This window comes from Odocoileus virginianus, chromosome 23, assembly GCF_023699985.2.
Source record: "Odocoileus virginianus isolate 20LAN1187 ecotype Illinois chromosome 23, Ovbor_1.2, whole genome shotgun sequence".
Taxonomy (NCBI): domain Eukaryota; kingdom Metazoa; phylum Chordata; class Mammalia; order Artiodactyla; family Cervidae; genus Odocoileus; species Odocoileus virginianus.
The window spans coordinates 44,240,198-44,256,250 of NC_069696.1; the positions used below are offsets into that span (position 1 = coordinate 44,240,198).

Here is a 16,053-nt window from a genome sequence, read left to right on the forward strand (position 1 = left end):
CCCCATCCACTAAGAGTAGGTACCCTGGAAGGGGACTGCTGAGAATCAGAGGTCTAGCATTCTCAGTGACAGACTGTCATACACATCCGATGAGCAACCCTGGATTGCCTCCTACAATCCAGGCAAACTGCGGGGGACCAGGGCTGAGGAAAGGAACAGATGACAGTCTCTGCCCTGAAAGTCTCAGCGTGAATGACAGTAAGCAAACAGGCAATTAGAGCACATCACACACAGTAAGTGCTATGACCCATCTGGGAGCTGGGACAGCACCAGGGAGGGACATCTTGTCCAGGTGGGGGTGGGGCAGGAAAAAGCAGCTGAGTACCTAAGAGAATATGGCAGATTAGGGCAACTCTAGGAAAGCTCAGCCTGGCTAAACAAAGGGTAAGGAGAGATTTGAGGAAGCGAGGCTAGAGAGAGAGAGAAGTAGGGGCCAGACTATGAAGGACTTTGTAATGTCACGCTAAGGCACTGGTTCTCAGAATTCTTTTTTTCCCACAACACTCCTGAGGGATGAAAAGTAGGTCCATCAGCAGCATGGTGAGAGAACAGTTGTGCAGGTAAGTCGCCTGTGTCAGGTTGAAATACAGTCCTCCCTTGCCCTTCCCAGTTTGAGATTCACGGTGCTTATCAAGAGTCTAGATTTCTGCAGAAGTCTGACTAGCCTTGGATCAATTACCTCATCCTGCTAAGCTTTGTCTTCTTATTGGTCTACACATTCATGTGCTGGTTGAGGTTATGAGCCCAGGATCAACTGCCTGGTCTTTAGCCCAAATGACACCCACCATTCTCAAGCTGTGCCACCTTGTATGAGAGCTGTTCATCCTCTTCGGCAAACTGGATCAGTACCACCGTGGTGCCCACATCAAAGGCTCAGTGAGCATGAAAGGGGGTAAAGCATGTGAAGCTCCTGGCATGGTGCCTGGGGTGAGCGAGCAGTAAATGTTGGCTAACAGAATATTGCAGCACCTCTGAGTCTCCCAGTGTTGGCAACCGTCCTCTCTTTGTCATGCCCATTCCCATCATTGTTACCGTCATCATCATCAGCATCATCACCTTCATCATCTCTATCCTCTTGATGCTCAAGTTCTAGGAGGTCATTTCTCATTGGGTTCCTCCCCTGCACTGTCCTTCCTTTCATAAGACACTGTGGTTATCTTATGAAAGAGAAGGCCCTACATAGATAACAAGAGATTCATCATATTCACTGAGTTCCTGTTATGTGTCAGACATTGTTTTGAGTACTGAGGATATGAGAATGAGCTAAATGAAGTTCCCAATCATGGTATTTACTAATGAGAAGAGACATACAGCAATGATTCAATAAGCATATACATAGTAATCACAGAAAAATAAACGAGGGAAAGAGGGATAGACAGTGTCTCGGGTTGGGCAGTTGTTATTTCATATCAGATGGCCTAGAGGTGACATTTGAATTGAGGAAGGCCACCACCTGGTGGAGACCTGGGGCTGAAGTTTGGTGGGCACAGGGGACAAAATTACAAAGGCCCACAAAATAGGGAGATACTTGGCCTATTGAGGAGCAATAGGAGGCTAGTGTGGCTGGATGGCAGTAATAGGGAGCAATTAAGAAGGTATGAGAGGGAGCAGGGGGCCAGGACACAGGGACCCTTGGAGGTCATTGTAAAACCTGCCTTTGGCTCTGACTGTCTTGAAGAGTCTTCACAGGGTTTTGGAAAGAGGTGTGAGAGGATCTGACTTATATTTTGAGGGACTGCTCTGGCTTTTGTTTTGAAAAAAGACCACAGGGAAGCAGCAAGTGCTTAAGCAGGGAGTCCAGTAGGAGAGTATTTCAATAACCCAGGTGTATGTGGGTGGTGACTTGGATCCATGGGGTAATTGTGCAGGTCATAAGAAGTCAGAGATGCTAGATAAAATTTGCTAATACATTGCACTGGGTGTGGGGGGATGGGTGACAGAAGGAGAGGAGTCAAGGATGATTCCTGAGCAACCGGACGGATGTTACTGACATGTGCTGGGATGAGGAAGACCATGAGTGGACGAGAAGATCAAGTGAGTATTCATGTTACCTCTATGGAGTAGGGATTATGGTTTTCTTCCATAAAAACTAGGACTCAGTTAAGTGAAGCCTCATATAGTGTCGGGAGTTCCAAGAAATAATTCCCCTACTGCATGGAGCTCAGGCTTTGGAGCTGGGGAGCTCCTGGGACTGGGGACCACTGAGACTAACAGACACCCTGTTTGTAGGGCATTGAGCCTCATGCCTTGACCTCTTGTCAACCTGGAATAGAGAAGAAGCAATCGAAGTAATAGGGGCTTTCTATTTAGCCATTCTAACTGAAATGCAGACAATCCAAGGGCTGAAGGCTTACAGAGCTCTAGGTAGTTGAAGATCCTTGCAGTTCAGGGTGTTCAAAAGCATCTTTGCACAAGCTGGGGGAAAGGAAGAGATGTCTTTAGCTCCTTGTTTTTCTACCTACATTCCTGACCATCAAACATACTTTATGGAGGGTGAAATGGAAAAGGCTCAGAGAAGAAATCAGGAGGAGACGGGAAACTTCTTCTAAATGCTTGTTGTGTTGACAAAGAAAACAGGATAAAAGAATGGAAATCCCCAAGAACCGTTGGAGTCTTCCTGTCCTAGAAGGAGTGCTTCCACGACTACTTACCAACCTCCTCCTCTGGGTGTAGCTGAACACCACGGTGGAACCACAATCCAGAGAGAAACAGTGCTGCTTTTTCAAGTTAAACCCATCGGAGCCTGTGGTCTATAAGCCATGAATGGTGCTGGGAGATCCAAGAAATAATGATGAAAGAAAAATGTTGAAATCTAGACATAGAAGTTCTGTGTACAGCTAGACTTTCAGTGACTCTACTACTCTTTATTCACTGAGTCCTGCCATGCACCCAGGATCATAGTGTCTCTCCTTTAACCCTCACAACAAGCAGATGAAGCAGTTTTTATTACTTCTGAAGACACAGAGGTTCAGAGAGTTCACATTCCCCCATCAGTCATGGAGCTGAATTTGAACTCAAGTTAGTCTATTCCAGAGCCCATGTCTAACTATTATACTTCACTACCTCCCAAAAGGGAAAGGGTGAGAGGTACTAATAACAGTCCCATCTCCCATCCCTTCATTCTTCCAGGGCTCAGTGGAGGCAGAAAGTTAAGAAATCTGTCATTTTTAAAGCAGGCCTATGTTTTGAATCAACTTTTAAAAGTTTAAAAATGTTATTATTTCTCATGATAATCAGACTACTGGGAATTCTCTGGTGGTCCAGTGGCTAAGGCTCTGAGTTCCCAGTTCAGGGGGCTTGGGGTTCAACCCCTGGTCAGGAAACTAGACCCCACATGCTACGACTAAGTGTTAGCGACTAAAGATCCCTCATGCAGCAACTATAACCTGGCCCAGTAAAATAAAAAAATTAAAAATTAAAAAAAAAAGATATACAATTGATTGAAAAAAATCAGATGACTATTTTCTATGAGAAATAGATTAATAATAAGAAAGGCCTTTAGAGATACAGAAATGGTGACCTTGAAATCCAGAGAAGAGAAGTACACTTCTCAAGGTCACAGAGATTGGTGGCAGAAGTGAGGCTAAAAAGCAGAGCTCCTGCCTCCTAGGCCAGAGCTTGACTGGGGCCCCAAAGCCGCTCTGCAAATTATCACTACCTCTGCCCTAACACAGATGATTGCTTGAAGGAGGATGGTTACTTTTTTGTGCACTAGAGATCTGAAACACAATCTGCTGAAGTTTTTAAACAAGGTTCTTCTAGCATCTTCTGATATTAGCCTTCTGCTTTCCTTTGCCATCTCCTTTCTCCCCTCCTAGGTCAGAGTCATAGGCCTTGCTGAGCAGGGAGTTTTCTACCAGAGCTCCTAGTGTTTAGTTTGAGTGGGGACATTCCTCTCTGGAGCAAATGATTGTATTTCTAGTCCAGAACCGGCTTTAATCTACTCTGGCCTCCCACACTAACAGCAACTCCTGTGTCTACCTGGCCGGCTTCTGCGAACCTCTGCAACCTGGACCCACTCCACCCAGCTCATCTCTCTTTCCTAATTGCAGCTCACCCCCTTGATACCAGACAGGTGTCCTGGGTTCACCCCCATTTCCGCCACAGAAATATCCTCCCTGCTCTCCTCCTATGCAAATCTATTCTTCAAGGCTTTGTTCAAGAACTTTCCGCCTCAGAAGACTTCCCCAGGTGCAGCCCAATGGTTTGCTTTCCAAGTTCCTTTTCCATTTATAGTCTAGATGACACAATTTAGCCTTCAAAATGTTTCTGCATGTTTCTCCAGATGGAATGCAGGCCCTTTGAGGGCAGGCACATATGTTCATTCATTTAGTAGAGATTTTTAAAAGTATCTTATAAAGTGAGATTCATAGAGACATAGGCAATGGTTGCTTCCTGTCCTCAAAGAGAGGAGACTCTAGTACTTTGCAGACATTTATCTGGTATGTAGCAGACCCTCAACAAAGGTTTGCTATGTTGAACTAACCTACACAATGCTTTGCAATTGTCTTCTGTCTCTAAGTCTCATGAGAGGTATCATGTGGTTTACAGGGAAGGTTTCATGAGAGAGAGAGTATTTGAACTAGGCCTTAAGGATAGGGAGTGTTTTTTTAAAGAAGGAATTGAGAGACGTTTCCACGGAAAAGAAAAAGGGTTGCTAACTCACAGGCACACACACAGACAGACACCAAGATTAGGGGGAAAGAAGCTTGTAAAGTGGAGCTCAGTACCTGCCCCAGTGTTAACTGGCCTTACTGAGAGTGGACAAACTGCTTAATTTCTCCATGGCCTAAGATGCCCTGGAGAAGGAAATGGCAACCCACTCCAGTATTCTTGTCTGGGAAACCCCATGGACAGAGGAGCCTGGTGGGCTACAGTCCACCGGGTCGCAAAGTGTCAGACTGCGACTTAGGGACTAAACAACAATATTAAGCCGCACAGGCTCGGGAAGAAGCAGATCAAGGTTCAAATTACGGTTATGGGAGATCTTGGGACAATCAGTTGGGGTGGGGCTCAAGCTCCGTTTGCCTCCCATTAAGCAGGTAAAATAATTCCTATCTTAGAAGACATCAGTGAGGTTTGGTAGAACATATATGTAAGCTGCGGAGCACCGAGCCTGGCATTAGTTTAGTTCCTTCCACCAGAGTAGGCGTGGAAGCCCTGATCTGCCGTCCTCTCGCCGCGGCCGCGGCCGGTGGCCAGCACGCAGCACAGAGCCTGTCCTTACTGGGGGCGGTGGACACAGTGGGGCGGGGGGGGGGGGGGCTGTAAAGAGAAAATGGAGTTGAACGGGCTTCAGAAAAAGTCAACAGTGTCGACAGCGAACTGGCTGGGCTAAGTGGGTCGCTCATGACTCTTCCCTTGAACATCTTCACGCAGCCCGATAATCTTTGCTAACTTTTCCTAAACATGCCTTTGGGGCCAACTGGTTTTCAGAAAGTCCTTTCGGCCTCGCCTTCAAACCCCAGGAAACAGAAAAGGTCCAACCCCTGGAGGCGTGGAGGGTGGGACTGGGGAGTTGTGAGGGGGGTTGGGGGTTTCCCCAGCTCCCCGGGGAAGGGAATGGGGTTCTCTTGCGGCCCCTTTACTCCCCCTCCCAGGAACAGGGCTCCTGGGGCGCCCCCCTTCATTTCCTCTCTTAGCAAGGGTTCAGAAGGGAGCGGGGCTCGCGCTGAGCCCTCTAGACTAGATTTTGCCCGGCTCCTCCACTTCCGACCCGCCTATCCCCGGGCCCCGGGGCCCCAGTTCAGTCGCCAGTCCGGGTCCCAGTTGACCCAGGCCTCCGCCCCCTCCCTGCGGCCACCTCGGCAGCCGGTTCCCGCCTCCTTAGACCCGGCCCGGCCGCTCCCCACCTCGCCCCCTACAGCCGCCTGCCCTAACCTCCACTGACCCGGCTGGGATACCATCGTCGCCCCCCGCCCCCACCGTGCCCCAGTAGACCCCGCTCGGCCACCACCCTCCCCTCCGCCGAACCCCCAACCCCCGGACCTTTTGGTTGGGCGGCCCCTCTTTCTCAGCCACCCTCATCCCACTCCGGCTCCCGTAGACCCGGCTGGGCCGCCGCCTTCCCCTAGATCCCCTCGCCCTATCCCAGCCTCCGTAGACCCCGCGGGGCCGCCCCCCGCTCGGCCCTCCCTCTTTGGGGTCGTGGCGGCAAGGGGAGGGGCCGCCCGCCGGCCCCAGCGTGCGTGGCAGGCGCTCCGGGCTCGGCTCCGCCGGCCTCCCTTCCCGGGAGGCGGGGTCGGCGCCGCGGCGGCGGCGGCGGCGGAGGCAGGCCCCCTCCTCCTTCCTCCCTCGCCCGGCCTCCTTCCTTGCCCGCCCGCCCGCTCTCGCTCTCTCTCTCTCGGCCGCTCCGACGCCAACAGCGCCCGCGTGCTGCTCGCCCAGCCCCGGGGGAGCCCGAGGAAGTTTCCCCGGCCGCGCACCCCACTCGCTCGCCTCGCAGCCCGCGGCCTTAGCCTCCGCCGCGCCCGCCATGCCCTCGGCCAAACAAAGGGGCTCCAAGGGCGGCCACGGCGCCGCGAGCCCCTCGGAGAAGGGCGCCCACCCGTCGGGCGGCGCGGATGACGTGGCGAAGAAGCCGCCGCCGGCGCCGCAGCAGCACCCGCCGCCGCCCGCGCCGCACCCGCAACAGCAGCACCCGCCGCAGCATCCGCAGAACCAGGCGCACGGCAAGGGCGGCCACCGCGGCGGCAAGGCTTCCTCCTCCTCCGCCGCCGCCGCCGCCGCCGCCTCGTCCTCCGCGTCTTGCTCGCGCAGGCTCGGCCGGGTGCTCAACTTTCTCTTCTACCTCGCCCTGGTGGCGGCGGCCGCCTTCTCGGGCTGGTGTGTCCACCACGTCCTGGAGGAGGTCCAGCACGTCCGGCGCAGCCACCAGGACTTCTCCCGGCAGCGGGAGGAGCTGGGTCAGGGCTTGCAGGGCGTCGAGCAGAAGGTGGGTACCCAGGCCCCCCAACCTCCGCGCTCCCGGCGGCGGCGGCACCCGCACCCACAGCCGGGCCCCCTCGTGCCCTCCCGGCCGGGGCCCTCGCCGGCACAGGCCGGGTGGCTTCCGCCAGCGACCCGGGGTCCCCTCGCCCCGGCCCCTTGGCACCGAGGCAGCCCCCAGACCCTCTTTGTTAATGGCCGCTGAGGAATCGCCCCGAGGATGTTCCGGCCGCCCAGGAGGGTGGGCCAAGGGCCTGTCACAGGACATTAGCGGTGACCTGTAAGGAAGCCGGCAGGCTCTGGGAAGCTCATTCTTTTTGGATTAGGAACCGCTGAATGGGCAGAGTTGTCTGGAGAGAAGCTTGGAAGGGAAACCAGCGCATCCCTGGAAGCCTCGGGCAAGGCCGCACCTCTGCTCGCCCCGTGGGAGACATCTGAGTCAGATTTTAATAGACCCGGAGCCCGGGGAAAGAGAAGCTAGTAATGTTACTCATTTGTATAGTTCTGATGAAATATTTCATCTCGTTAGGCCCCCTGCACTTTATTAGACCAGTGTACCTAAGTGGGCCTTGGAAGTGTGATAGCATATTTCAGCCTTAGAGGAGAGGAACGACCAAAGATACTAGGTCACATTGGTGAATAATACCACGGAGGTACATTTATATGGTGTTTAGAGGGCTTACTCACTTATTATCTAATCCTTATGGCAGCCTTGGGAGGGAGGGAAGGAGAGAGCACTGGCAGTTTTGGCTCCGTTTTCCAGACCAGAAAATTGAGATTTAGAGCTTAATTGATAAAGACTGCAGCTGGTGAGTGGCAGATTGCACGACAGCCTTGGGGCCACCGGGGCCTGTTTCAGGCAGGGATGGACCCACCTTTCAACACGAAGCTGCCTAGGGTCTACCTTTGCTGATTTTTCTTTTTACACCAAGTGCAGCTCCTTCAGCCTCGTTCCCTGTCCTCCGTCCTCCACTCATGTCATTGCTCAATGAAACTTGGTTGCATGATTGAAACAAAAAATCCCGCCACCACTTCTGAGCCCGGAACTGCTGCCTCCTTTTCCCAGCATGCTGCCGGCCCTGCCAAGTTTCTATCGACTGTGTAGAATATGCAGGACTAGGAATTTCCTCTTAAGACTGGCGGAGCAACTGGAGTGAGTCATTTTGCTCCATGCTGCAGGCCAAGGGAGGTGACTTTTCTAAGGGAATTAAGTAGGCAGCGCTGCTTTGCCTATCTGGAATGTCAAATCATTCTTAAAAAATAGACATACTGCTGAAGTATCATCAGCAGGCTCTCTGTTTCCTCTCTTGATCCACCCACTTACCAATCAATCATAATATTTGGTGAAGTCTGATAGTCGCATGGCTCCTGGTATGCACTGTGGAGGGTGCGAAGGACAAATCCTATTTGTGAAGCAGCCCACAGGTAGGTTTGGGTTGAGGGTGACTGCTCTGTGAGTTCAGAAGAGAGAGAAGGAGTTTGCCCAGGCCTGTGACCCAGTGGCCAGCGTGGTACCAGTCTAGATCTATATGGTGGTGGATAACTGTTGAGAGGCGGCGTGAGGAACACACAGGCTTGTTTGGCAGATGCTACATGGCCATCCTGCCCGCAGCAGAGTAACATTTAAGGAGGCTGTGAGAGGGGAGGCTGAAGCGGAGGCCCGGATGGTGAAGGTCTTGAGTTGAGGCAGGAGAAATTGAGGTTTATTCTCTCTGCTTCCTCCCTGCCCCTCCCTCATTCTTTCATCTGGTTCCCACTCTTGCTCCATCACAGCTTCGTACAGATTCCCTTTCCTTTGGGGTACTCAGTTCTTCCATCTCCACAGTAAGGGGAGGACTCTCTCCAGGTTTTCAAGAATCCACCTGGCTGTAAACCATTGAAATTGTGACCTTTCTTTTTTAGTAGTGTAGTCAGGCTCATATTTAATGCCTCATGTTTATTGTGCATTCATCTGACTCTCACAGTGCCAACAGGTAGGCTGATACAATCCCCTTTTCATAGACCAGGAAAGTGAACAGCAGGAGGCTGAGTAACTCTACATGGTTACACAACCAGCAAGTAGCATTGCTAGGATTCAAACTGCAGTGAACTCCTAGAACACGCTTCATCACTTACCTGTTCATTTTGCCATCTTTCCCATGCCTTGCTTAGTACCTCGTAGGTGCTCAGTTAATGCTTATTGCATTGACTTGGAACATTTGCCACATGGGATCTTCCACTGCATGTGGTCAGTTCTCTCTGCATCTCCAGGGTGGCCAGTAGATTTTACTTTGCCTTGAGGAGTGAGTAGTGATGAGTGGTCCTCTGACAAACTAAGTTTGAGCACCGTATTCCTCTGAGGATGAGGGTTTGGTTCTTCTCAGAGACATATTCTTACTGTAGTGTTATTATTCATAATTAGTCTTCATTATGGGCCAGGTATTCCCTGTTACCCTCTGAGACATGAGCACCATTTCACAGGTAGGCCAGCTGAGTCTGGAGCAGTTGTGTTACTCATTCAGGTCACGTGCAGACCCTCAGTGGTGGAGCTGGGGTTGGAAGCAGAGCAGGGTGACTTTGAAGCATGCTATTCCACTCCCCTTTTGGGTGCCCACCTGGTCTTGTTCTCAGATACTGTCAGTTCTGGGGCATGGCCCAGGTCTGCTGAATGGGCCAAGAGGCTGGCCTGTTCTTAGCCTGAAGATTTCAGCAGGCACAAACGGGCGCAAGGCTTCAGAAACCCTGGTTTTGGTCTAGGCCCTCTGAAGGGCTCGGGTTGCCTTGGCAGATCTAGGGTGGCATACAATGATTTTAGGAGTAGGCATAAGGCTGGCAGGGTCAGTTGAATGAGACTAAGAGCTGTTTGTGGGCAAGTGAGTTCTCTGGTTGTATTTCTTTGTCCTCTCATCTTACTCTGGGCTAGGAGTCATGGCTTGAGGCTGAGCACACTCGGTGCACTTTGAACATGCTTCTTCCCGGGTGTATCACTGGAGGCCAAGAGTGCAGTTTCTAAACTCAGACATTCCTGGATTCTGATGCTCAGCTCTACCACTTCCCAGCCTCCTGCTTTGTAAAATGGGGATCAATAGGAGCTGCCATGAGATGATTATCAGAGTGGATTGAGATGATGTCTCTTAAATTTGCGTAATTATTTACATCGAGTTCCTGTTGAATATCAGCCACCACTACCTAGTCTCACCCCTGCCCCTACTGTGAGCTCCTCGGGGGCAGGGGTCCTGTCTTAGTGTCACTCTGCCCTGGCATCTTGTCCACCACTTAGTGGGCATCCCACATGTGCTGGGGAAACGTACAGTCACTGCATATTGGTTATAATGGGGTCTTTGCATGTGAAGATGGACAGCTCAGAGGATGAACAGCACCAACATAGGCGGACACCTTGTGTGCTCTTTGCATTGGTTTCATCGGTCATTTCCGATCTAGTCCCCTTCCTAGCCATCTGTAAAGAGCCAGTCCAGGTTAGGAGTGACAAGACGGGTTGGGAGAAATGGACCAGCCTGGTCTTCATCAGGCTTTGCTCTGTAAACTCATTCATTCTTTGATTCATTCAGAAAACACTGATGAACACCTACCATGTTTCAGGTACTGTGCCTACCTGTTCACACCACTGTTCTGAAATCTGTGCTCAGAACAGGTAGATTCTGTGACTGAATAACCTAATTTCAGAGGTCAGCTGTCTCTGGTACCTTCTCAAGGTGTCCTTTATGACTCAGGTTATATTTGGTTGAGCAGGGAAATTGTCTAAGTATTCTGGAGTCCCTGAGAACCTTATTCTAATTTGCTTTAAAATCACAGACTGGTAGAAGCAATAAAGGACTTTAGAAACCTATTTGTTAATAGATGAAGAACTTGGGACTTGGAATTTGAGTGTGACTTCCTTGTGCTCACAGAGATGGTTATTGGTGGGACTGGAACTAGAGCCCAGAATACTGTTCATAATGAAGGTGACAGTTACTGTTCACAGGTTGCACGGTGGTAAAGACTCTACCTGCTAATGCAGGAGACACAACAGATGTGGGTTTGATCCCTGGGTCAGGAAGATCCCCTGAAGGAGGAAATGGCAACCCGCTCTAGGATTCTTGCCTGGAAATTCCCATGGACAGAGGAGCTTTGAGGGCTATAGTCCATGGGGTTGCAAAGAGTGAGCAACTGGACACAGCTATGTGTTAGGCCCAATTTAAGTGCTTTATATATATTAACGCACTTTATTCTCACAAAACAAGCTAATGAATTAGATACTATCTTTGTTTCCATCCTGTGGCTGAGGAAACCAAGGCATAGATAGCCTTAATTACTTGCCCAGGATCACACAGCTAGGAAGCGTCCAAGCTAGCATTTGAGCATAGGTAGTCCCATTCTAGAACCCATGCTATTTTTTTTTTAAGCCCTTCATTATGGAAATGTTCAAGCATTAAGAAAAGAAGAGATCAATATAGTGAACGCTACTTTCAATAATCATCAATTTTTTGCTATTTAATCCATTCATCACCCCTTTCTCCTCTCGTTTTGTCATGCATAGTTCTGTTCAGCAGCTCTGACTGTGTTGGCAGGCCATTAATCATCATACTCTCAGCCTCTCAGGACAGTAAACCTGCTCCCTGGAGTGGTTCCCAGGTCAGACCCTGTTTAGGGTAGAATTTAGTTAGAATGAATGTATAGTGGCAATCAGTATCATAATGTGTTCACAAGCCAGAACATGCTAAGGGCCACTGGTCCACTGATCACATTTTCAGTTGAGGACAGTGACTTTTCAGGGCCAAAGAGCTAGAACTACCACGCAGAGACCTGGACCTGGTCTCCTGCCTTCCTGCCCACTGTCTCCCATGTGCCTCAGCTTTGTTTCTATGAAAACTTGGGACCTTTCAATTGCAAGAGCTAAAAATTCAGTTAAAGCTGCCCTAAAGAAAGATGGAGGGAGGGAAAGAGATAATTTATCGGCTCGAACTTAACTAGTTCCAGAGTAGATTCCTTCCAGAGTAGATGTCCTCAGTATGACTGTCTCCAGGGATTTAAATTGTATCTTCAGAACTTGATCTTGCCCTTCTTGAGTTCTGCTTCCTTCTGTGCTGGCTTGATCTGTAGGCAGGCATTTGATCATGTGCTGATCTGAGCTGTTCCAGGCTTCCCTCATCCTATAGCTAGCAATTCCAGTTGAAAGAGGTTTCTTTTCCCAGTAGTTTTAAGAGAAGTTTTGGAATCGGCTTGCTGGCCTGGCTTAGGCCACATGCCCATCTGCTAATCACTGTAGTTCCAGGAAGGGGTGGGGAAGTGGGTAGATGGAAAGCATTGATTGGTCAGGCCTAGAGCACTTGGAATGAAGCCTTTGGGTTGGTCCCCCAAACCACATGGGCTGTGTGTAAGGATGGTTCCCCAAAGGAGAGTTATGGTGCTGTTCTGTTGGAGGAGGGACCTTAAAGCTGGGCAGATCAAAAGAAATAGAGGTGAAGCATAAAACCCTTCAGCAGTTCTCTGTGGTTAACATTCGGATTTTGGTTACAGGTGCAGTCCCTGCAAGCCACATTCGGTACTTTTGAGTCCCTTGTGAGAAGCTCCCAACATAAACATGATCTCACAGAGAAAGCCGTGAAGCAGGGGGAGAGTGAGATCAACCGCATCAGTGAGGTTCTGCAAAAACTCCAGAATGAGATCCTCAGAGACCTCTCTGATGGGATCCACGTGGTCAAGGATGCCCGGGAGCGGGACTTCACCTCCCTGGAGAACACTGTGGAGGAGAGGCTGACGGAGCTCACCAAGTCCATCAATGACAACATCGCCATCTTCACAGACGTCCAGAAGAGGAGCCAGAAGGAAATCAACGACGTGAAGGCCAAGGTCGCCTCTCTGGAAGACTCAGAGGGATACAAGCAGGATCTGAAAGCCTTAAAGGAAGTGGTTAAGGAAATACAGACCTCAGTGAAGTCCAAAGAGAAGGACATGGAGGCCCTGAGAAGCACCATCCAGACCATGGAGTCAGATGTCTACACGGAGGTCAAAGAACTGGTGAGCCTCAAACAGGAGCAGCAGAGGTTCAAGGAGGCGGCCGATTCGGAACATCACACCCTTCAGGCGCTCACGGAGAAGATCCTCAGGGCGGAGGAGTCGGTTGCCCGCCTCCCGGACGAGATCAGGAGACTCGAGGAGGAGCTCGGCCAACTCAAGGCCGCAGCCCTCCGGCCAGAAGAAGACGGGGCCTTCAGACCCTCCGAGGCCTTTGAAACGCTCCAGAAGGAGAGCCAGGGCTTGGACTCACGGCTGCAGAGCGTGGAAGACGGGGTGCAGGCGGCGCAGGCAGCCTGGGCACGCCAGGGCGAGAGCCTGGAGGCGCTGCGCGCGCAGAGCGAGGAGCAGGCGCGGCGCCTGGCGGAGCTGCAGGAGCGCGTGGCCGGCCTGGGCCCCGCCACCGACGCCGAGGGCGGCCTGGCGGGCACGGTGCGTGGCCTCGGCGAGGCCCAGCTCTCGCTGGCTGGTGATGTGGACGAGCTGAAGCGCCGCATGGCTGAGCTCCCCGGCGCCGTGGAGGCTCTGCAGAAGGTGCAGGAGCAGGTCCACACGCTGCTGGGCCGCGAGGCCACCGCCACGCCCCCCCAGGACCTGCTGGACAGACTCTCCTCTCTTGACAACCTCAGAGCCTCCGTGGGCCAGGTAGAGTCGGACTTGAAAATGCTCAGGACTGCTGTGGACAGTTTGGTCGCGTACTCGGTGAAGATCGAGACCAATGAGAACAACTTGGAGTCGGCCAAGGGTTTGCTAGAGGACCTGAGGAATGACCTGGATAGGTTGTTTGTGAAAGTGGAAAAGATTCACGAGAAAGTCTAAACGGATTGCGTGTGCGGGGCACGGATGGCCAGTGCAGTTTTTTATGACCAAAAAAGAGTGTTGATGGCCCCCCTCACCTCTTCCCCCACGGCCAGGCCCCTCCACGACCCGCACCACCAGGACCTCCTGGGCCTTCTATGTTTTTGTGCCCGGTTAACTTATTTATGATGGTTATCACGCGCCACCGGTTGTGCAAAAGTCTTCTGCTTCTGCTTTGGGTGGGGGGCGTTCCTGAAGGCCCGGCTTCAGTGCCTCAGAGGCACCTTCTAGAAGGGATGTCTCTCCCCAGTGTCAGGGAAGAACCATAGTGGCTGCAATTGAGGATTAACAGAAGCAGATTAACCTCAAAAATCCTGCCTGGCTGGCAGATTTCAAGCAAAATGTGGGGGGAGGAGGTGCTTTTCTTTCTAATTGTCTTTAAGGAAAATTCATTTTATTTTGTTTTTATTTTTATTTTTTTTTAGTACTTTGGGCCAAGGTTTTCATGAGATGTCACTCACTTCTTGTCTTCCACTTCCAACTGGTTATGACTTGTTAAGGTCAACTCTGAATCGAGAGGGGGCCAAGCCCTCCATTTTTAGTTGCATCGGCTGCTTGATGGTCGCCTTCTGTGGGGAAAGGTGTCTTTTTCATTCCTGAACCATTTCACGATCTCAGTGGTAACTATGCAAAGAATTCAGACGGTTCTGAATGTGAAGGCACAACTCCCCACAGAGTCCCCTGTGGCTGACCTGTGTCACCTCTTGATAAGGCCCCAAATAGTGCATTCAGAATAAGGGTTTAGAATCCCTGAGAGTCCTTGGATTCCTTCAGGAAATGTATTACGAGAGCTGCTCATAAAGGCATAGACTGCCTCCCCAGGGAATGGAGGCCACTGTCTCTCTTTCACCACAATGTTCTTGAAGAGGTTTGGTGTCAGCAGACCCCATTCATCAGTGAGGAACGTGTGCATTTTCTGTAGCCATTTGCTGTTTCCCTTCCCCCTTTGAGCTGTACTGTTCTTTAATGGCTGTCTTGCCCTTTAAAAAAGAAAAAAGAAAAAAAGAAAAAAAAGGAAAAAGGAAAAAAAGGTCTGTTTAGTTTACTGTGAAATGAACTGTATGGCTTATTTACAGTATTTTTAATTCTTAATAAACACTTGAGCTTTGTTATGACTTTTCCAGAGTGGTGGTCTTCTGAGAATTTGGTAACTCTTAATGATTTATTAATGTGCAGTATTCAGGATTAGAAAGATGAGTAGTATTCAATTGTAAAACTTTTTTTTTTTAATTCTGCAATCAAGATGTCCTCCCTGTTAGGCCTGGGCACCTAGTTCTGATTTGACTGTTAGCAGTTTTCTTTATAGGTCATTGCTTGACCCCAGTGCTTAACTATAGCAGAGGGTTACAACCCTGGCTTTCTGTTAGACTCTTGGAGCCTTAAAAAATACCTGGGGCCCCTCTCCATTGATTTGGATTCAGTGGGTACAGAAGACTGGCACTAGCATTTTAAAGGCTTCCTAGCTGAGGGACTTCCCTGGTGGTCTAGTGGCTAAGATTCTCCACTCCCAGTGCAGGGGACCCAGGTTCAATCCCTGGTCAGGGAGCTAGATCTCACATGCCACAGTTAAAAGAGCTTGAAGGCCACAGCTAAGATCTGGTGCAGCCAAATAAGGAAAAATAAATGTTAAAAAAAAAAAAAATCAATAAAGACTCCCTAGCTGATTCTAATGTGCCGCCAGGTTTGAGAATCAGTGTGTTGATTCATCTGGGTGACCTTTGGCCTCTGTGCAAACCTAGGAATGTTGACTTCTCAGGTTGCCATACCTGCCACTCTATAACAAAGGATACTGTTTATTGAATTGAGTACCTGTCTGCCAGGCACGGTGCTTAGCACTTCATAGGCTTCTGTTTATTCCTTCTAATATTCCCTGGAGTAGGCAGTATCATTCCCCGTTTTATAAAGGAACAACAGGCTTGTAAACAAGCACAATGTTAGCTTGGAAAGGGCAGGGCTGGGGTGTGAACCCAGTCCCTGCTCTTAGCTGTGAGTGTCCTCCACCTTCCACCAGCACACGGGCAGGGCTGCGCTGACCTGTGCAGTACCTGCTGTCTGTCGGTTCAGAGACTGCATGAGCTCATCTCTCCCAAAGGGAGAGGGCTCCGGGAAGGCCAAGACCTGAGTGCATGTGGAGCTTCAAGCTTCCACTCGACTGGAGGGCCTCTCATCTCTGAACTTCTCTGTTGGTCATTCTGCATCCTGGGGTCAGCATCCCTAAGCCTTCACGACTCTTATTTTTCCCAAAGCAGTTTGCGCACCAAGATGGGCCCTTTA

At 50.6% G+C, this 16,053-nt stretch overlaps 1 protein-coding gene across 1 annotated transcript; it reads left to right on the forward strand.

The window, feature by feature from the left end:
• The first annotated feature begins 6,176 nt into the window (after window positions 1-6,176).
• CKAP4 (cytoskeleton associated protein 4) lies at window positions 6,177-14,894 on the forward strand. The gene is made up of 2 exons (XM_020883177.2): window positions 6,177-6,934; window positions 12,424-14,894. The coding sequence occupies exons 1-2, from the start codon at window positions 6,476-6,478 to the stop codon at window positions 13,738-13,740; spliced, it is 1,776 nt and encodes a 591-aa protein (XP_020738836.2). The 5' UTR covers window positions 6,177-6,475; the 3' UTR covers window positions 13,741-14,894.
• The last annotated feature ends 1,159 nt before the right edge of the window (window positions 14,895-16,053 follow it).